The 22259-nt window shown below is 43.1% G+C and overlaps 3 protein-coding genes and 2 non-coding genes across 5 annotated transcripts; 3 read left to right on the top strand and 2 right to left on the bottom strand.

The window, feature by feature from the left end:
* Positions 1–13: 13 nt before the first annotated feature.
* LOC115581148 (GRB2-related adapter protein-like) lies at positions 14–6723 on the bottom strand. The gene is made up of 6 exons (XM_030416030.1): positions 6608–6723; positions 6344–6461; positions 6120–6217; positions 5192–5311; positions 1751–2039; positions 14–1653 (listed from the first exon to the last, which is right to left on the bottom strand). The coding sequence occupies exons 1-6, from the start codon at positions 6616–6618 to the stop codon at positions 1474–1476; spliced, it is 816 nt and encodes a 271-aa protein (XP_030271890.1). The 5' UTR covers positions 6619–6723; the 3' UTR covers positions 14–1473.
* A 900-nt stretch (positions 6724–7623) lies between these two features.
* On the bottom strand, positions 7624–13734 carry brat1 (BRCA1-associated ATM activator 1). Its single transcript, XM_030420304.1, has 12 exons — positions 13226–13734; positions 11966–12114; positions 11739–11886; positions 11183–11594; positions 10419–10541; positions 10191–10282; positions 10005–10105; positions 9727–9907; positions 9465–9538; positions 9151–9232; positions 8801–9051; positions 7624–8702 (listed from the first exon to the last, which is right to left on the bottom strand). Exons 1-12 carry the CDS (start codon positions 13392–13394, stop codon positions 7821–7823), a joined length of 2664 nt encoding a protein of 887 aa, XP_030276164.1. The 5' UTR covers positions 13395–13734; the 3' UTR covers positions 7624–7820.
* A 44-nt stretch (positions 13735–13778) lies between these two features.
* Positions 13779–21893, top strand: eif3ba (eukaryotic translation initiation factor 3, subunit Ba). Its single transcript, XM_030420317.1, has 19 exons — positions 13779–14018; positions 15399–15591; positions 15676–15795; positions 15889–15946; positions 16035–16163; positions 16264–16421; positions 17077–17208; positions 17319–17385; positions 17475–17521; positions 17625–17835; positions 17921–17993; positions 18085–18207; positions 18298–18376; positions 18593–18731; positions 18867–18992; positions 19444–19521; positions 19762–19870; positions 19960–20072; positions 21314–21893. Exons 1-18 carry the CDS (start codon positions 13919–13921, stop codon positions 20058–20060), a joined length of 2043 nt encoding a protein of 680 aa, XP_030276177.1. The 5' UTR covers positions 13779–13918; the 3' UTR covers positions 20061–20072; positions 21314–21893.
* LOC115593327 (small nucleolar RNA SNORD60) lies at positions 18423–18504 on the top strand. Its single transcript, XR_003986291.1, has one exon. It is a non-coding gene; the product is annotated as a small nucleolar RNA SNORD60 (small nucleolar RNA).
* On the top strand, positions 19268–19355 carry LOC115593322 (small nucleolar RNA SNORD60). The gene has a single exon (XR_003986290.1). It is a non-coding gene; the product is annotated as a small nucleolar RNA SNORD60 (small nucleolar RNA).
* Positions 21894–22259: the final 366 nt, after the last annotated feature.

Here is a 22259-nt window from a genome sequence, read left to right as displayed (position 1 = left end):
AAATAAGCACAGGTGCAACCAGATAACACTCTTTATTCGTCTTTTGTACAGTTTACACACAAGTTAAATTTCACTTTTGATACATTTCTTTCGGTACAAGCTGTGGGCGGGAGGACGTGAGGGCTCAGCAGACGGGTTTAAAGGTTCACCCTCCAGCTGCAACAATTATTTTTATGATTAATTCATCTGTCAGTTCAGTTCTGAGCTGTGAAGTGTGAAGAAAATATGAAACATGCACAACAAAGGTGACAACAACCAATTCAAAATAATAATAACAGTGAAAGAATAAGAAGGATAAAACAACAAATCCTTAAATTTAAGCAGCAGAAACAGCAAATATTTGTCATTGTCGATTAAAAGATTAAGATGAAAACTGTCAGATTGTCAAACTCACAAAGGACAAAGGACAATTAGAAAAATTCCTCTTTCTTACCCGTCCTAATTTCTAAATTACCCACAATGCAACTTGACCAACAACAGTTTGGTTGAAGATTCAGGGGTGTGTTAGGTGCTACGCCAACGCAACTGTTAGCCACTTGTATCAGACAGAGATGAGGAACGGGCTGCAGAGTTCTGGAAAATCTCGCAGCTTTCGACTCCGTTTCAAACTCTTTTTTCCCCCCAAACGATGCTGACTCGAGTGACATCACTTGAGGCAACTTATTAGGCCCCACACAGCTTCTTTTTGGTGCCACAAACTTTTAAAGCAACAATTGTTATAAAAGTAAGCAGGTAAGCAAGTTTAAAAAAGTTTCTGCTTTGATTTTCACACTGAAAATAATCAGGACTGTGTCAGTGTGGTTTGATCAGCTCGGATTAACTGTGACAGTAAAAACTCACAGACTGTCTTCAGATTCAAACGATACTAAATCCTGAGTGGAGCAAGAAGAGGCCCCTTACCATGGGCCCATGAATCACACATATGATATTTGTCAAATCTCGTTGAACAATCACCAAAACCCATAACTTTGCAGCGTCGGCCCTGTTTTTATCAGATAGCTCACAGAAATGACTAACTCCACTTTCCCATCACTGCAGTTGTCAATATGGCCAGATTCATTGTGGTTTTCTGTGTCTAGCTGGCAGCCATGTTGGCGTTGAGCGAGACAGTGTACAAGACAAGATTATATTTAGTCATCTTTAGGACAAACAACAACTTAATTGGCTTTAAAAATGTCCTTTTTAGTCGACAAACATCATACGTGTGATTCATGGCTCAGTTCAAATGGGATCAATGACGTGACTTCGGCTCTGTGTCCCTGCAACTCTTCAGGAGAACGGAGAAAACAGGGACTGAAGTCTGTCGTGAACCCAACTGATACTGTTTCAATCAAATCGCTGTCAAGTACTTTACTTGTGTCTCTGGACTAATCAATTACTGGACCAGCTGTTTCTTCTAGTTCAGTGGTGGGATGAGAAGGTCAGTCACGACTGCCTGAGAACCAGTGACGCAGTGTTCAGTTCGATATGTCGTCAGTGGTACAGTGGCTGGACCAATTCTGGCGGGAAGATTCCCACTCGGCCTCGACAGCGCCCCCTCCAGGTCAGCGAGCTGGAGCAGTCCAGCAGGTCGATGATGTCGCCCCGCAGGAAGTGGAGGTGAGCGGTGTGTGGGGGCGTGTAGTCGCAGAGAGCGTGAGCCAGACGGCGTTTCTGCAGAAAAACAGAGCAGAGGCGTGACGTCAGACGAACAGATGTGCATTTAACGAGCTGTTTATGAAGAGTTATGGCGCTTCAGGATTAGTCATACCCCCAGCAGACGTGGGGGGGACTCTCTTTCTGGGCGAGAGTAGAGGCGGGCTGAAAGGAGGGACTCCTGCGAGCTGCTTCTGTATGGGTTGGGGTAAGGGTTACGTCCCGGCGGGGAAAGCAGGTGAGGGGACGCGGGAGGGTCTCTGAGGCAGATCACTTTCTCAGCGGCGATGCTGTGAGTTCTGTAGAAGTCCACCAACCGGTTGAGGGAGCAGAACGACTCTTCCCAGATGCAGTACTGACCGCCCCCTTCCAGCACTCTGAAATGCTCCACCCTGTCACCATAGCTGCAAAATTAAGAGGTGTGAGAACAGAGAAGGGTATGAAGGCAGGTATGCATGCTCCTTTCTGCTCCAACACCAGCGCGAACACGAGAGCTGCGTCTTTCTTCATTCCTCCCGCTCGTTTCTTTGTTCGGGAGTTCGTGCAGACGCTGTGCGCATACCTCTGCACGTGTGGGAATCTCCAAAATCATCCCAGGAGGTCACAGATCTTACGTCTAAAACACACACGCACGTGAATAAACACATCAATCTGGTCTGAGCTGTTTCTGGAAAGCACCAAGCAGTTACCGGTAGGTAGTTAAGAGGGCCAAGTAGTTCATCTCATACTGAAACTGGGCTATGATAAATGTCAAACATCAAAAGCAAACACACGTGAACGAACGTATCAGTCTGGTCTGAGCTGTTTTGAAATGATCAACAACAATAACAAATAGTTTGGAAGTAGGTCGTCACTCTGATACTGTGCCGAGTGAAGATGAAAAGGCATCAGTGATAGAAGAAGGGACACAGGACATTAAAGTAACTGACTATTTTGATCATTGATTTTGTTTAGAAATTTAAAAAAACATTTGCTATTTCCAGCTCCTCCAATGTGAGAATTTGCTGCTTTTCTGTGTTGTCTACAAGTGTAAACTGAATATCTTCAGGTTTTGGATTGTTGGTTGGACCAACAGAGATTTGTGAAGATGTCACCCTGGTCTTTAAGAAACACTGAACAGACGACACCACCTTCAGCCACAGTCAGTTCATCCTGCTGCCGTCTGGCGAAACACACAGAAGTATCTGCTGTCGTGTCACCAGACTACAGAGCAGCATTGAGACTCCTGCAGCCTCAACAACAACACACAACACTACATAAAACAGACGTAGCAGGACTCCATGACTCTAACATTATTTCGGTTTTAAACCCCTGTTTTAAAAATACATTTATCTTGTGCATTTTATAGATTAGCCCTGATTATTTACAGTATGGAATAAACTGCGGTCTATTTTCTTCTATTAACCAATTACTCGTTTGGTCTTTTAACAATTAAACAATTAATTAAAAATAATATTTAGATTAAGGAAATTAGTCATTAGTTGAAACCCTGGTATAGACATTTCTGGGGGAGTAACATCTTGTACTTGAGACAAAAAACAATACTATGTAACAACTTTGATACATATTTTATCATATTGGTAAATTTGATCAATATAATTTAAAAATCCTTCTTACACATTTGGCAGATTGTATAAGAACCTCTATGGTTTATCATTTATTGTAATCCACAGGCAAAATATACAGTTTTCTGTAATTTTTCTTCGACACACCTGAAGGTAATCAGTCCGAACCTGAGGTGCTCTAAAAAAAACATGAAGAAATGTGATCCTGTATTGTCCTGGTGAATATGTTCAGCAGCAAGACTGACCTGAGTTTGATTTAAATTTCAGATTTTATAATTTTATGTGCTCTTGACCACACATCTTGGTACGGACTACAAACACACATCAAAACCACAGTACAGTGTTTAACAACCAGAATAGTTTCTCAGCATGAGCCATGTTTTTTAAAGAGAGTTAGCACATCACTCAGTAATGCACCTAAATTATGAACAATCAGTTTATCAGCCTGCAATAACAGTTTCAGTTTAACAGGCGAATAATTGACAAAGTATTTTGGCAAATACTTCTTTTTATTATCAACAATGTTTGTGTTTTTACAGTTTAACAGAGCGTGACATCCATCCCCCAGGCGACTGTCATTACATGAAGCACTACGTTGTTTATTCCTCTCCAGGCTTTTGCATCTTCTGTTATTTTAAGATTTCTATTTCTATTATTAGAAACACAGAGATTACAGACCGCCTGATTACGTCTCCTTTCTGTGACGAGTTTGCGCGTTTGTGTCCCGTTTCTAAGCCGTTTTCATCTTTTCCACAGTCAAAAGACATACGAGTAAGTTAATCTGACCATGTAAATTGTAATGTTAGTCCGTCAGTTTCACTCTAATCACTAAACATGTACAGAATATACTGTAGTCAGTGTTGTAAAAAAATAAAGTCATACTTGAGTTAAAGTAAAGATATCATGTTGAAATATTACTTTGGTAAATAGTGCTTGAGTAAAGATTTAATAGTACCTGACATCAAATGCACTTAAGTATCAAAAGTACAAGTGACAGTCAAATATTTATACTACATGTATGTGTGTACTGTATTGTTTTCTATCTGACTGCACCTGCATTAGCTGCAGTAAAGAAAACTACAAAACACAACCTATGAACTCTTCTTGAACGTGATCGTCCTCTGCTGATCGCTCTGAGGATTACGCCGCGGTTGAGTTTGTGTGCGTGAACGTAAACAAAGCGCGCAACTGTCAGCTCCTGCAGGCGGACAGATGTTGTGCCTTCAGACATCATTGTGTGTGGTACAGTATGTGCATGTACCTCTGTGACATGTGTCCATTGCATAATGCACCTGTGTTTAATTAAAGACTGAGTGGTGTTATGCAATGCCCCGATTATTGAACACATTTAATTTACCCTCAATGATTAAATAGTCCCACATCAGTGTGGTGACCCAAATTACACCTCTCACACACACACACACGCACACACACACACACGCACACACACACACACACACACACACACACACACCACACACACTCACACACACACTCACTCACACACACACACACTCTCTCTGACAGTCTGTGCGGCTGTTATATTTTTAGCACAAATGATTCTCGTAGAACAAATTTAAATAGTCTGACTCTCCACTGACCCTGATTCACACTCAAAGACACGTGGACGCTGTAACTCGCTAATGTGCTCAATGTGACAGAAAACAAACTGCAATACATAATAAAACAAGACGCTGCTGACTGCATGTTTAATGCAGCACTCCCGGTTCTACATATATTCCATCAGCAAGGTGTCAACCTCGAGCAGATGTGAACTGTACGTCTGTGGCAGCTGCTGACAGCGGAGGGCTGATGAATGGGAAATTACAGCAGATTCAACACGTGTAAATATAACCGCTGCACCACGGCACACAAACATTTAGAGGCTCATTAACAATCACAATGTGGGAACAGACAACAGAGGAACGTTACGTCAGTCTGTGGCCCCTCAGAGCCGCTTTATTTCATCTGTGTGTGGTGCGTTCACTGACCTGACAGAGACAGAAAACTCTCCAGGAGCTGATTCACTCTCCCTCACCAGGAACACTCCAGTGTCCTGCCAGCGGAGACGCTTCTCAGCCTCCAGTCTGGACACCCGGCCTGCAAACCACCTACAAACACACACAAGCATGTACATTATAATCCCCTCTTTAGATGGTATGTTTTTAGATTTACATTGTATTCCTGTTACTCTTAAAACTGGCACAAGCACGAGTACCATCTGAATGAAAATCAAGACAGTTATGTAGATCAGTGGCTCCCAAACACAATAACTCTGAGGGATCACATGTTTTCCTATGACATTTATTTTATGATTCATTTCCATATTGGAAAATCATGAATATTGAATATTGAATAGTTTCACATGTACATTGAAATTTTAATGTAATTATTTTTTTTCAAATCTTGTGTTGGCGTTTTTTGCTCATACAAATGGAAATGAACTTTGCTTCTTCACATGTAAATTCCATATTTTCACATGCAGTTGGCTTCTTTCTTTCCAAAATGCAACATGCATCACAGGTGATCCAAGCATTTTCATAAGTTACTGACTTTCATATAAACGAAAGATTTCAATAAAAGACAAGTATTTTTCACATGTGAATTAAAAACATTTATATCTAATTTGCTTTTTAAAAATTTCCACATGTTGATATGAAATACTTTTATGTCTTTGGACTTTGGAAATTCCTTCAAATGAAAAAAGTCTGAGCTTGAAAATGACTTTTTTGTTCGAGGTCATAATAAGAAATCACAAGCTGACACTACTTCTTTTCGAGGGGCCACAATCCAAAAAGTTTGGGAACCACTGATGTCACGGATGGTAGTCAAAGTAATCCACAAGTATAATATCATGTTTTCTATCCTAAATTGATTTGTCATTAACATAAAATACTTGGACAAATAATTTGTTTTTACGGATAAGGAAGGAGGGAAATGTAGTTCTCTGGCACGTAGCCACGCTTCCCCCGGATCTCTGCTGTGAACCAGCAAGAATCATCCTCCATTTCTGTCACCTATAAACACACATGCAACATTATTCTCACTGTGCAGACATGCAATCTCTCAACTTTGTTGCTGTTAACTTTGGCCAATTTATTTAAATGTCCAAACCCTCTAAACCCAAGCATCCACACACTTACCTTGATGACGTCCCCTTTCTGGAAACTGATCTCGTCTGCTTCCGATGCTGTGAAGGAGAAAAGAGCCACCGCCTCCATGGTGAGCAGGAGAGTGCAGTCCGCCTCCAAAATAGTTTCACTTCATGAATGAAGGGAGAGAATACAGCTGTGTGATTGGAGCACAGCCCGATGATGATGACAGTCTATTACAGGATGAGATAATCAGAGAGTGTGTGTGTGTGTGTGTGTGTGTGTGTGTGTGTGTGTGTGTAGGTGGCCGCTCACATCCTGCTCATTAGTTAATGAGGAGAGTTTTTCTCTGCGCGTGTGTCCCGCTGTACTTCCATGTGACTGAGCTGCAGAGTGGACGGACACGTGGAGATGGCGGCTGCCCTCTACATCTCCATCGCTGATGTCTACACACTTTAAACTCTGGGGCTTTAATGAAGCATTACCCAGAGGAAATCAGCGACAGCGGGAGGAAGGAAAGAGAGACGGGGAAGGAGTGAAAATAACCCAGAATAGAGTGAGATGACCTGGAGCGTGTGTGACTATCTTCTCGTGATTATAACGAGTCCTTGTAAAGGTTAAACAACTGCTCCGGCCGATCCACCTGCTTGGTCTTTACGTATTAGAAAAGGTTAATGGAATTTAAATGTAACAGTTTAGCATGACAGCGAAGGGAAAGACAGTGTTAGGTGTCATAATCTCATATCCTCTCCTCTTAGATAACGCCTGGCCTCTTCCAGCAGTGGCAGAGCCGGCAGGTGACTGGGTTCTGTAGTTCAGAGAGACAACCTTTGGTCAAACCGCTTTCACAATTAAAGTGGTGGAAAAGTGGAACTCAGCATCCACAAACCTCTGAGACACAGGAACGGTTGCAGTGCTTAAATTCAGCCTCAAGTCGGAGTTAAAAATAGCACAGAAGTGTCACCACCAATGACGGCCTTGTATTTACTTTATCATACTGATTCTATTTAAGTTACCCTGATGGACTTTTATGTATTGTAGTTGTAGATCCTTCTTTTCTGTGTGTCTGCACCGGGTCGACTCTGGTAAGTCTGGCACCCTTCAAAACAAATCCGAAAATAAGTGATTAAAGTCAGTGGTGGAGAGTGACCGAGTTCATTTACTCAAATACTGCATTTAAGGTACAATTTTGAGGTCTTTGTTGCTTATTTGAGTATTTTCATTTTATAACAAAGAACAGAAAACCCTCAGATTTATTAAGCTGCAATTAGAGAAACTGAACTTTTTTTCTTAGAAAAGTACACAAACCAATAAAAGTCATGAACAAATAGTGAGTTGATTACTTACATTCTTTATGATGCATTCTCACATCTTCACAAATGCAAATACTTTTACTCTGTCACACAGTAAAAACAGTACATGTACAGTATATTATCAAAAAACAGGGCAAGATACCAAAATACCTCAGCAACACGAAGCTGAATGTACCCTGAGTTAGGAGAGTGTCCGATTTCAGTGTGTGTGTGTGTCAATAGCAGTCCACTATGACCTCCTCTCCTGCTTGTGCGTCTGGACGAGTGTGAGCGGCACTCGCGGTCAGTATGTCCTGCAGCAGAGACAGAGGAGAGTTGTGGACGTGGTCACTGCTCTGAGTCAGGACGTCCAGCCTCTCGTCTAAACCCAGAGACCTCAACGCCTCGCACACGCCAACAACCACACCGTCGGTAACGCCGTCCTTTAGCGCACTGCGGTCTTCTGAATCGTCATTGAAACTTCTCTTTCCTGCGATGTCCGCCTCTCTGGCCCCGGCACTCTTCTTCAACCCCAGTATCTTCCTGATCTCCAGCCCCCAGCCCCGGTCAGGCAGCTCACAGGACACCCCGACAGCGTCGTCTGCCACCGTCTCTCTGAGTGTTATCAGCAGTCGGCAGGCCCTCAGACCCACAGGCCTGTCGCAGTCGACCAGCCCGCTCAACAAGGCTGAGATGACCCCGAGCTCGACCAGATTGTTCAACACTCCGGCTAAATCTGACTCCACACCGTCTGTGTGTTGACCGGTGTGTGTGTGAAGTGTGAACGCCTGGTTGGAAACCACACCATAGGGGTGCGAAGGATGCGTGTCTGAGGTCTTCTTGTAACGCCGGTGACCTAAAAAGGCTTCGTCCATCAGCAGCTCGACCAGCTCCAGCGTGTGAACTTTGACCTCCCAGTCCAGATCTGCGCTGCCCTGTGAGAGAACGGAGGGCACACACTGCATCAGGAGGGAGGTGCAGGAGGTGGCTACTGACAACTGAGGCGAGTGCGAGGGGCTTGAAGAGAACCAGGCGATGAAGTACTGCACGACAGCCCTCCTGGAGAATCCCTCCGTGTCCTGGGAGAGAATTTCAAGCAGCCGGCTCACAATTTCACCCTAGAAGGACACGAGTTTATCAATAACATACAAGTTCACACTGTAGAGCAGCCATGTGAGCCGTCTTTCAGCCTGAAGTGTAAAACATTTCCACCCACCTCCTCCTGACCGAGCGCTGCCCCCTGCTGCCAGCTGTGTGCCAGAGTTTTTGCCAGTGCAGAGACGGCGCTGGCTCTCACGTAACTCTCTGTGTCCTGAAGCGCCTCCTTCAGGAGATGAGTGGTACAGCACCCTCCCAGCAGCGCCTCCGACACGTCACACTCCTCCAGGTGTCCCAGAAACTCCACCGTCGAGTCTCTCACCTCCCAGTGCATGTCGCACACTCGCTTCTTCACCACCTCGTCGAGATCTAACAGGGGAACACATACATTTAATCTAATTTCACATTTCAAGTTCTGTGTGTGGAGTTTTTATGAGGACAAATGAAGAAAATGCTGGTGAACGTTACCTTGTCTGAGCTGGTCTGTTATTAAGGAGAGGTCTGTGCGAACACTCCACTTAACTAAGGCCTGGTAAGACTTGTGGAGCACCTAAAGAAACACAGGCAGGGTGATTTAAATGTCATCGGCTTATATTGAGCATTTTAATAAAGATATTAAGACTTTTCCCAAATTGTAATGACTTTTTCTAAAAACTGGAAAGTTTCCTGACAAAATTATAACCTTGACTTGAAATAATTTGGAGATTATTGTGTTGTCAGATTTCTTTAAAGATAATAAAAATAGCCGTGCATGTAAAGGCGGGAACACAAACACAGCTTACAGTCGGGTCAGAATCAGGATCGTCCAGATATTTTATCAGAACAGCGAACACATCATTGATCTTCTCCTTCACACCTGAAACACACAAGATGGGAGGACACATGTTGAATGTTCATCCTGACAACACTTTCGCACACACAAAAAAATAATTGTCATGTTAAATTCCGTTGGCTGTTTTTCCAACAAAGTTTTCCTTCACGGTGAGTTAAAGTAGTTTGGATCATCCCACACACACACACACACACACACACACACACACTTACCTGGGCTGCTGTTGAGCGCCGTCAGAGCCTCTAGAGCACATTTCTGAACTTTGCCGCTGCCGATTACGTTCCTACAAACCTCACTGCAACCAGTGGAGGAGGAGACACCACTGCAGATCCTTAACAGTGACAGAACTGCAGTGACAATCAAATCTGGAGGACAAGGGAGGACATCAGAGGGCTGAGGGAGAGAGAAACGGTGGTGTTAGTCTGCTTCACATGAATAAATGCAGTCCACCTCCTCTCCTTCTTCTTCTTTGTTGTGCTTACATCCTCACCATGAGTGTGACCTGCGGTGTGTTTGTCAGACATACACAGATCAGAGAGATGCAGGAGGTTTTACCCTTCAGCTGCTCCAGCATTGACGACAGATGCTCGTCTGCAGCAGGAACAAAAATACATCTAGTTATGAAGATGCTTTTCATTTAAATTCTTACTTCATTGTGTACATCTGTATGTTTTACCAGTGGTGTTTGTTCCCAGAAGAGTCTGACCAGCTATAATATCGAGAGGTAGCAGCAGTATTCTCACAGCCCGAGCTGTGTGGACAGTATCGCTGGACAGAATACACAGAAATAGAAGAAAACGGCACTCATGTGAATTAAAATACTGAGCAAACTGAGCTTGCACTGTTGACGGTGACGCCACATTCTGTATGGGAGTGTGAAGTCGAGCTGTGAACGGATGCTTACCGATGACCTCTGCGAAGAAAAGCAGCTGCAGCGTGAATGAGGCCAGAGGGTTTGTTAATGTTCAACATGGATGATAGCAGGCGGGTGACACGTTGGTCCGGGGCGCGTTCATCAGTGTCGCGGCTGCAGAAGACAAACATGGACACTGTTTAACACTGAACCTATTCATATGTGTGATGAACTGACTAATTATGAAAGTGAAATTTTCCCTCTTTCATTTTACATTATGCTTACGAATACAGAAACATTTGTTTTTCTATCTGCAACCACAAGACTCCTTTTTTCATACATTTTTTTAACTACTAGTTTGAGTCCACAAAAGCTTAATCTGCAGCTGAATTCCAATAAGCTCAACCTTTGAATTTTTTAGGAAAATAGAGTATTATCCATAGGCTAAGCCTTTGTTACATGTGGGGCTTGATGAAACTGCCTATGAAGCAATGCAATTCATCCTAAGCAGATAAAACGCAGATATAAAGCCTGAATAAGCAGCTGAATATGTGACCTTTCTGTATGTTAGGGTTTTACTAGAAGACATTATAAAGCCACATCAGGTCAGAGAACAGTATCATCTGTCATGGGGATTCGTAGATTACTAAAAAAATCTAGATTTAATCTTTTCTTTTCCTCAATATTTTAATGCCCCGTAGCTTTAAAATGCAATGTTGCATTTAAGACGTTTCTCCTCCTCGTCCACCATGTTGTTAGCTATAAGTCACAGTGCACCGTTTACATTACTGTTTCATATGAGAGAGCCAGTCTACCTGTATGCAGCCAGAATGACGTCCATTAGAGGCAGCGTGAGCTGACTGCAGCCTGCTGCCACCAGTTCCTCCAGAGGGTCCGATACTGTCTGGAGCAGCTTGTCCCGGAGAGGAGGTCCAGCCTGGGTCAGGAGCAGGGCCAGCAGTTTGAGGATCTGCAGACTCTGATGGAGCTGTTTGTTTTCTTTGGGAACAAGTGACTCCTTAAGATACTGTGAGATCGTCAGGACAACAGCTGTGTGGATGGAGGTCTGTGACCTCCCGTCATCTTCTTCCTTCTTATCTAGACCATTACATCCTGCAGAGGAGACTGGCTGGAAGAAGATCAGGATGTGGGCGAGCAATTGATTGGCAGCTGAGGCAACAAATAGACTTGCGTCTGTCTGGAGTTGAAGGAGCGGTTCGATGAAATCTGCAAAGTTAGGAAAAGGGATTTCAGGTTCAGAGAGGTACAATTCTCAGCCTTTGTTCCTAAATTTCACCCGCCACCTTCTAATCAAATTAGTTTTTATAATAAACAGAACATCAGGAGAGATGTCGTGAAGTGAAGTGTCACCTGATTGTACAAAGAAGCTGAGAGCCTTTGGGTGCAGCAGCAGGTTATTTAAGCCTTGGATCCAGCCAATCCTTAAACAGGGATCCTCCCAGAGTCCTGCTTCCTGCCAGCGCTGAAGGTTGAAGACCAGGTCCAGAAGAGAGCTTTCCTGCAGAGAGTACAACATCACCACAGTCAGACCTCATCAGTAACTATTCAGTGAAAGCAGAAAGTGTAATTAACTCTACCTGAAGCATTTTGAAGCCCTTCTCAGTGGCAGCCACTAAGCCAGTGAGTTTGAGGGTGAAGGAGAGGACGCCGGGGTCTGAAGCTGTGTTGGAAACCACAGCGGATATGAAGTCCAGCAGGCACGGGCAGGCCTCCAGCAGAGATCCCCCTTCATCAGGAGAGAAGATGGACATGAGACAGAGCTACAAATCAACCAATGCACGGCTGTAATAAACCCTACCAATCAAAAGACACACAGGGCCCTTAAAATGTTGTGAATTTGATTTTATCGTCCAGCTACCAAGTCCTTTTATGGATATTTCTAATTTTTTTTATCGCATTAAAGCCTACAAATGTTGGAATATCAGTTAAAAAGTGTCCACCTCTCGAATTCATACTGTAGTAAATTGGGGGCAGCCTATCACCAGAAATTGTAAACTGCTGTTAATGTAGCTGCTGTCAGCTCAGTTAGCCATGCAGCTAGCAATGCAGACTTGGAGCCTGGAGTCATGCAATGAGAAAAGACTGGCTGAGGCTAGCTGGTTAGCATGCTTACTTCAGTAAATATCTAGGCAGCACAATACGTCCTCGTCGTCACATCAAAACAGATATTTCCTCACATTTTGCTGATTATTTCAGTTTTAAAATGAAATTCTTAGATAACGCACCTTTATTTTGAGTGCATGTTAGTGGTGCTTATTCCCCCCAAAAGTGGCAAGTAATCAAACTACTCCAAATGTTTATACTTTGGGGCCGCTCACGGTCTGAGTTCACTTGTATCCATCCAGTTACCTGAGTGTGGAGGAGGGACACCTTGACTTAAAGGGGCACTATGTAGTTTTGGAGAAGAAATTGTATTTAAGGATTTTAATATTGACAATATTGATAAGGTAATAACACAAACACAGAAATATCCATCTTTTCCATAACGAGCTGTTGACAGAGGAAAATAAGTTCCCCAGAACACTGATTGAAGCTGGAAAGGTGGCAGGGTCCGCCACATGTAAACAAAGCAAAAAAGTTTGAAACGGTGTTGATTCAGTCATGAAAACGAGCCTGTTAGTGTAGTTTGTTTCTGTCTTTCTCTTCTGATTAAAATGTCTTCCCCAAAACTACATAGCGCCCCTTTAATTGTCCCCAGTTTACCCAACTAACATCCAGTGACAGTTATCCACAGAGAGAGGAGAGTATGGAGAGGTCAGAGAGGGAACTGGGAACCAGTAAGAGCAGAAGAATGACAGATAACCAAACCATACTCTCCCACACAGTTCGGTACTGACCATTCTTGGTGAGCCCTGTGAACCAGTCCAACAGTTTCTCCAGGCTGGTGTCATCGGGCAGAGACCTCCCTGAGCCCGCCAGCACCTCACACACAGCGGGCAGCAGCGACACACACTCTCTGTCCATGGTGCTAACGTGTGTGTGTGTTAATGAGCCGTCAGCATACATTTCAGTAGACAGCTCACTGTGATAACTTTACAGCTATCGTTGGAATAAAAGCACACATAGCTAACACCGACTCACGTGTTTGGAAATACAGCTAGGAGCGAAGTTGTGCTACTGCTAGCTAAAAGAGCAAAATGTAGTTTTTCCTTGTAGTTTAGCTAAACGTGCATTCTCGCGGGAAACAGTTCGGATCTACCGGCGCGTTGCTTCCCTGTTCTTTCTTCTCTCAGTGTAACATTTGAGAGTCATAACAAGGACGCCTGCACTTTTTTACCGATCATCAAACACACGGATAGGGTTACTCACACCCTGCTGGTGCTACGTAGCGCCGGTCCCGATGTGTTACAGCTTTAGCCTTCCCCCGCAGCGCCTCACTGCCGCCGAACAAGTTCCGGTGTTGCGTTTCCGTCACATCGTCCATTTTCACATAATCGCACATGGTGCCCCACCGGCGGACGACCGTCAGCCTCTTAATTTTTGGGATTTTGCTCTCCTGTAGCGAGAAATCCGACTCTTAGTCCTGTTAAATGCAAGAAACGGTGGATATGGTGGACGACCCCGAGTATGAAGAGGAGGAGCCCTCTTTCAGCGACCCGGAGGACTTCGAAGATGACATCGACGATGATGGTAAGAGGCGGCAGGAAAAAGGCCGGTTCTCCGGCCTGTTGCTAACAGCTAGCTAAGAGCTACCCGTGGGCTTAACGGCGGTGGTACTACAGATGCTACAAAGCTAGCCGGCCACTTTTTTTCCTCCTGGACATCAATGTCTAAATGTTAAAGTCGGATTACAAAACAGACACACTGCCATTTTTCCGTTAACGTATCCCTAAAAACCGTTAACATTAGCCGATACTATCACATTGTCGTTTGACGCCCGTTGGAGCCTCACCCAGACCCCAGACACCGACTGACTGACTGACTGTGGCCTTGTCGCTGTCAGCAGGAACATTAAAACCGCATCATCAGTAGGAGAAGCTGACTAATGGTGAACGTTTTATTGTTGCCGTTTGAATGGATAGTTGATGTCAAAACCACTGCTGTGGTCGCACAATCTGTGGTTTCGCACGAAGCAGCTGTTAATAAAATCTAAGCTAACTTTAACGTCGATCCCGCTGAGGTGAGTCTGGTCCATAAAGCCCATCAGGTCTGCAAATATAACGTGAAGAAATGATATCTGTTTGATCATTGAAAGCCCCCTTTTATTAGGATTGCCCTGCTGCAAGTACATCAAGTCACCAAGCTGAACTGAATGGTCTCATACAACAGCACCTCATTAAAACGTCCCTATGTGCAGTGCATTATGGTCACATTGTGCAAGAGATGAGTTCGTTTAACTGTTCAGTCATTTTGGAGGCTGTAGTTTGTAGTGATGTTGACCTGCATTGCGTCACTGAGAGTAGGTTTTAATATGAGGTTCACCCTTTGTATACCAGTGGAGGCAGTCTCCACATTAAAGACACCTCTCATGATGGATCAATGCAATGCAACAGCACCATAAACAATCTAATATCCAATTCAAAACCATAAAGTTGTGTTAATGGTTCTCTAAATCTTTAGATTGCATTTGCTCCAATGAGGGGTACCTGATAATCTGACAGTGTAATGTTAGTGAACTTTTTAAACACTAGAAAATTCAGGCTATTGCTCTTTTCATAGTGTATCAACAATACTGCCGATGGGGGCTACTGTATATATATGTCTGAAAACTGCACTTGATACGTGACCCAGGGACGGTTAGTAAAGGCTCATATACACCTGCCACATACTTGGTTGAAGTCCAGCTGACCTTTACAGCATGTACCCTCTCTTTTCTCTCCCCATGTTTCCTGTTTGCATTTCACTCTGCCACTCTCCACAGTCGGCATAATCTTCAATAAAAATTCATCTGTTAATCACGCGTCTCATTTCGGTTTGAATTGAGACTCGCACAGCTGCCCCAGACTGATAAGTGACTTAGGTTATGGTTTCCCTCCATAATCCTCTCGCCTTTCTCTTTTTTCTCTTCAGAGCTCCTTGGTGACATCCTGAGGGAGAAGCCCCAGGAGGCTGACGGTATAGACTCAGTGGTGGTGGTGGACAACGTCCCTCAGGTGGGCCCAGAGCGATTGGACAAACTCAAGAACGTCATACACAAGATTTTCTCCAAGTTTGGCAAGATCACCACTGAGTTCTACCCAGAGGCTGACGGTGCGACCAAAGGGTATGTGTCTTGCTCTCTGCTTTATTTCAGTAATCTCCATAGATGCTGAATTTGATGTTAAAAATAGACTTCTGTCTCATGCAGGTACATCTTTTTGGAGTATGCAGCTCCTACCCAGGCCCTCGAGGCAGTCAAGAATGCAGATGGGTACAAACTCGACAAACAACATACATTCAGGGTCAACCTCTTCACAGACTTTGACAAGTAAGTTTGCAGTGTCTGATGAGAAATGCAGCAGCTGTGGCAGTAGTTATATTTGAGACACGTAAATGAATTCTGTTAACTCTTTTTTTACAGGTACATGAACATCAGTGATGAGTGGGAAACTCCAGAGAAGCAGCCTTTCAAAGACTTTGTGAGCATTTTTAATTATCTCAATATCGACATTAAAAAACACCTAAAATCCTGTTGGCTCCACTGACTCTGTGTGTCTGCCTGTTCAGGGAAATATGCGCCACTGGATCGAGGACTCCGACTGTCGTGACCAGTACAGTGTGATCTATGAAGCTGGAGAGAGGACGGCCATTTTCAATAACGATGCCAAGGACCCAATCATATCAGAAGAGAGAGCCGTAAGTCGCCAATCACACTGAAACGCAGGGTCATATTAATGTAATTAACCCGCTGTGGTTTGCTTGTTCGACTTATAACATCTTTTGTGTCTCAATGCAGCGCTGGACCGAGACGTACGTGCGCTGGTCTCCTAAAGGCACCTATCTGGCCACCTTCCACCAGCGTGGTATTGCGTTGTGGGGCGGCGAGAAGTTCAAGCAGATTCAGAGGTTCAGCCATCAGGGTGTGTCCCTCATCGACTTCTCGCCATGTGAAAGGTAACCAGGAATGCTTTTTAACAGTACTGTTGTTTTCTTTAACATTGCAACTTTGATGCTTTGTTTGAAATGTAGGAGATCGTTTTCTGCTCGACGTACTGATGTAGCTGTTTTGAATACATCTCTAAACTAATGATAACATGCGGCCAAATTATTCGTCTGTTGCATCCAAAGGCGAAATGCACCGAAACATAGTCCTCCTATTATTTATTTCCTTTGTATTTTACACCATTATTTATTATTTTTATTCTTTATGGCAAAATATAGATAAGTATGGAGAGTTTTAGTTTTTAAAAGAGATTTTTATTTAGTTGAAAGTCAACGGATACAAAGTGTCTTTTATATTGGACATTTTTTGTTTTAAACCAAACAACAGTATAACTGATGGTCTTTTACTTGATGTCGAGGTCGATAAACTCAATTCATCCCTCCCAACATTTATCAAATATGTCTTTCTTGAGTCTGAAAGCAAAAGATTTTCTACTTGATTAACATGAGTCGGTTTTATCTTGTGCTATTTAATGCAGCAGAGTATCTGGCTTATTTTTTCACGAGCTGCTTGATCCAGATACTGAAGATACTGGTTCAAAACTATTAAGTAAATAAGCTTAACATATTGATAAGAAGCTCCATGTGTGGTTGTGATGCTTTCCAGGTATGTGGTGACCTTCAGTCCACTGTTGGACACCAAGGAGGACCCACAGGCCATCATCATCTGGGACATTCTGACTGGGCAGAAGAAGAGAGGTTTCCACTGCGAGAGCTCTGCACACTGGCCCATATTCAAGTCAGTACTCTTGTGCTTCTTTGTCCTTTTCTGTCTCCTCTACCTCCTTCTCACATCTGCTGCTGTTTCACTAACTGAATATATTATAATGGAACATTTGTGAACAACAGGTGGAGCCATGATGGAAAGTTCTTTGCCAGGATGACCACAGACACTCTGAGCATCTATGAGACTCCAGTAAGCAGACTTCAAAAATATATATATGTATAGTTGTATTTATTTTAAGTGTGAATGTGACAATAAATCTACGTTTCTGCTTCTTTCAGTCTATGGGCCTGCTCGACAAGAAGAGTCTCAAGATTACCGGGATCAAGTAAGAGTCCTTGCTTTTATGATATTGTTTCTTGTAATTGCATGCTTAAAATTGTGGCAACTCTTCAGGGATATTAACTAGAATCTGTGTTTTGTATCTACAGGGACTTCTCATGGTCTCCTGGTGACAACATCATAGCATTCTGGGTTCCTGAGGACAAAGATATCCCAGCCAGAGTGACTCTGATGCAGATGCCTTCCCGTCAGGAGATCCGTGTCCGCAACCTCTTCAATGTTGTCGACTGCAAACTGCACTGGCAGCGAAATGGAGATTACCTGTGCGTGAAAGTGGACAGGACTCCGAAGGGAACACAGGTAGATGTTTGGAAAATGAGGGCAAACAGCTGGGAGCTCGCTGGTAAAAATCAAATGCTAAAATGTGTTTATCAATCTTTTTCAGGGTGTGGTCACCAACTTTGAAATCTTCCGCATGAGAGAGAAGCAGGTTCCTGTTGATGTGGTGGAGATGAAGGGTAAGAATGTGAAAAAAACGCACAAAGTAACACTGATCGTCCCCTGTAGAAAAATCAAAGACTTATGTATCATTTGTGTCCATCTTTCCAGAGGGCATCATAGCATTTGCGTGGGAGCCCAACGGCAGCAAGTTTGCCGTTCTCCACGGAGAGGTTCCCAGAATCAGCGTCTCCTTCTATCATGTGAAAAACAACGGCAAGATCGAGCTCATAAGTGAGTAGATTCGACAGATGTCCCAACTCTCGTATTGAAACTACTGTTGCACAGTCCACTGAATGTGACACATTGTCCTTTTTTCTACAGAGATGTTTGACAAGCAGCAGGCCAACAGCATCTTCTGGAGCCCCCAGGGACAGTTTTTGGTGCTGGCTGGACTCAGGAGGTCAGTTAAAACCGCATGTCTTTGTGTGAGTGTTGCAGACACAAGAAGCCACTGATGACAAACTAAATAACTTTTCTGACACCTCGTATGAGAGCTAAGCTCCTGATTCTAACTCTGATCTGAGGCTCAATGTATTGTGTATTTGCACTTGTATTTGTCATTTCAGATGAATGTCTTTTTGTGTTTGGATAATCTTCTCTTTTCCTGTGTGTGCAGCATGAACGGAGCTCTCGCCTTTGTGGACACGTCAGACTGCACCATGATGAACATAGCAGAGCACTACATGGCCTCTGATGTGGAGTGGGACCCGACTGGTCGCTATGTTGTCACCTCTGTCTCCTGGTGGAGCCACAAGGTACATGCTGCTCCTCGGCGCCAGAAATACTCTTTATTTTCCTTTTCCTGCCAGAACAATTCACCAGTGATGGTTTGGAAATTCACTCAAATCATTTTCCCTCCACCTTGTGTTTTTTTGTTTGTGTGTGTGTAGGTGGACAATGCCTACTGGCTGTGGACATTCCAGGGCCGTCTTCTTCAGAAGAACAACAAGGACCGCTTCTGTCAGCTGCTCTGGCGACCCAGGCCTCCCACCCTGCTCAGTGCAGACGAGATCAAGGTACTGTTTTAGTAATACAAAGCATTGTTTCCACCAAACAGTTCAGCGTAGTTGGCTGCACATTAGAACAGTTTTCATATTTCTGTGGATGAAAAACGGTGGAGTGAAAACAGTGAACATCAGTGATTGATCCAGAGAGAATCAGAGCAACCAGAGTCAGCTGAAGTCGGAAGAACAAACACAAAACATTCAGAAGCGAGAGCGAAAGTGTTTTACAAGGGCAGTATACTCGAAGTGTTTGGTGGAATACGTGGTATAGTTTCCTGTATCTGTGGAGCCAGTGATGACAAACTAAATAACTTTTCTGACACCTCGTATGAGAGCTGCACTGCGGCTCCTGATTCTAACTCTGATCTGAGGCTCGCATCTACAACATCCTGTGTACTGGTGCAACACGTACTTGATATTGTATTAGTCATACTTATCCCTAATATCCCTCTGCCTCTTTCAGATGATCAAGAAGGATCTGAAGAAATACTCAAAGATCTTTGAGCAGAAGGATCGTCTGAGCCAGTCCAAGGCTTCTAAGGTTTGTCTTGCTTGTTTTGTTTTTTTTTACTGATCCAGATGCATCACATCTGTGTCATTTGTCATTTTTGGTACTTGTCCTCAGACTGAACACATTTTAAGTTGTGATTCAGTATTCTCTCACTTTGTACTGTAATAATAAAGCTCAAGACATGGGTTTTTTTAAGATCAGATATTTTAGTAATAAAATCGGTACAAGCTGCCATGAAGCTGAATGTGTGATGTGCGTGTGTTTGAGTAGGAGCTGGTGGACAAGCGCAGGTCCATGATGGAGGACTATCGTCGCTACAGGGAGCAGGCGCAGGAGACCCATCTAGAACAGAAGAGCATCCGCCTCGAGCTCAGAGGAGGTGGGATCCCTTAACCTTGGCTCGTCTTCCTCCACTTTTCCTAAGCTTAAATGTAGAAAAAATGGCTGACATTTGTTTCTGTCTTTCAGGAGTGGACACTGACGAGCTGGACAGCAACGTGGACGACTGGGAGGAGGAGACCATTGAGTTTTTTATCAACGAAGAAATCATTCCCCTCGGAGATCTGTAGTCCCCTACGCAGGTGACACTTGACATGCAGTTTATTCAAATTCCTCACTTGGTAGTCCATAGTCAGGGGTTTGTCCTGTCTAAATTTCATACTAGGTGTAGAGCTGCCATGATTAGTTGATTGAAAAACAATTAAATACAGACTTTTTAATAATTGATGAAGTCATTTTAGTCAGTTAAAGTCATTTCCAAGCAAAAATGTCAAACATTTGTTGGTTCCTGCTTCTTCTATGTGAGGATTTGCTGCTTTTCTTTGACATTTGTGATAATAAATGAAAAGTATTTGGGATTTAGACTCTGTGAAGAGCATTGTTCACACATTTTAGAGTAAATGATTAATTGTGAAAATAGAGAGAATAATCAATAATGAAAATAATAATTTGATACAGTCCTAATGTGCTCCTGATAAAGATTCATATCCCTCAAATGTAAATAAAACAACACATTTTCTCCTTTATCACTTGAGTGTTTTATGTTTTATGTGTCAATGTTTTAAGATATTGCCAATGAAAATGTCATCACCATCTGAATATGATAACATTGCTTAAGAATAGAAATAAATCCAAAAAAGAGAATACAATGAGTAAGATCAGTTTAATAGAAATCAAAACATTTCCCAATAATATGATTTTATACATTCATCCATTTGTTTTTTTTTCTGCTCAAAGCACTGAAAAGATGCTACTCAATGTCTTTCAGTTAAAATGTACCCTTCACTCACCCAAAGTTAATACTGTAAAAAAAAAAAAAAAAAAAATTTGAACAGGGAGCACTGAAGCCTTTTAACCTACAAGTACAAGTTGTTGTTGTTATAGTCCCATATTGTGAAAGGTCAGATTTCCATGTCTTTATTATAAAATAGGTTAAGGTCACAACGCTCAATCCATCCATAAATGCACACAGCTTGTATTCAGAAGCGGTTTTTCCACACAAAACTAAATACAATGAAGACAGCTCCCATGATCCCACGCTACTTCAGACGTCAACAAACTCTGTCATAGACTGTTTACAGACGTTTTATAAATGTTGTCCCAGCTCACTCGTTCCTTGTGCAGCTGCTGAATTGAGTGACTGACGGTTATTATTGTTATGTTTACTCCTCACCCAGTCCTTACACAACATGTCTGCTTTCTATGATGAATTGAGCCTTTTAAAATTGACGACCGTTGTAGGTGTATTTTTCCCCTCTTGTGTTTTTGTAAACAACCCAAAATGGCTCTGTATTTAACTTGTTCTTCTCTCTCTCTCTCTCAGTCCATCCGTTTTTGTGTGGAAGGAGGAGAGAGGAGCTGCGTCATTGATTGGAGAAGGACGACGACCACGCTGTGAATCTTGGGGTTCCCATCGATCAAGGGCCTCAACATTCAACCTTAGTGACATCATCAAAGCACGCCTTGCGGATTGGCAGCCACATCGAGGGACGAGAGAGAATACTTTGTATTGAATATTTTCTCTTCGTCTCTCACCATCATCCGCCCCATTTTTTTTTTCTCTGTGGAACTTGATATTCAGTAATACTGCCTCCTCTTTTCTATTCATTAGTTGGAGATACTCCCTCTCTCTCTAATCTCAGCCCCGACTCTTATTGGACATTCTTCCTCCGGGGGGTTGTTAATGAACTAGCCTCACCATGCTAGTGTGTTATCACAGGGCAGCACAGAGTGCCATTTCAGTGGGGGGTGGATGTGTTGTGACTAAACAAGTAGCCTTGTTAATAAATGTGCTGATGTGGCACTATAGTGGCCTGTACCCTCCTCCTTTCAGACTAGGCTTTCACACAGGGAGGGGGTGCGCAGTGGGAATAACTTTAAATAAACATTCAAACACAATACTACTGGCTGTGTCTCAGAGTTTGGTTCTTGTATTTAATTATTTTTTAATTAACCCTAACCCTAACATACAGGGGGTTTAATTCTAAGATACCATAAACAACTTTTTCTACACTATAATGACAAAAGATTTTCATTTCCGTGCATATTTAACAACACATCATTAGGACGGAGAGATCTGTGATGGGCCAATGTCAGCTGATAATGATTCTTGTAGTCCTAAAAAAAATGTTAGTAACTGATGAATAAATGATAAGACAATACTAACCTAAACAAACAAGCTGGAGTGTGATCACTTTGGAAGACTTAAATGCTGAAAAGAGGTGGTTCTAAAGGAATTGAGTCATTAAATCAGAAAACAGATTTTCAGA

This window comes from Sparus aurata, chromosome 1, assembly GCF_900880675.1.
Source record: "Sparus aurata chromosome 1, fSpaAur1.1, whole genome shotgun sequence".
Lineage (NCBI taxonomy): Eukaryota > Metazoa > Chordata > Actinopteri > Spariformes > Sparidae > Sparus > Sparus aurata.
Note: the sequence above shows the minus strand (reverse complement) of the source record. Positions and strands in the feature narration are given on the sequence as shown.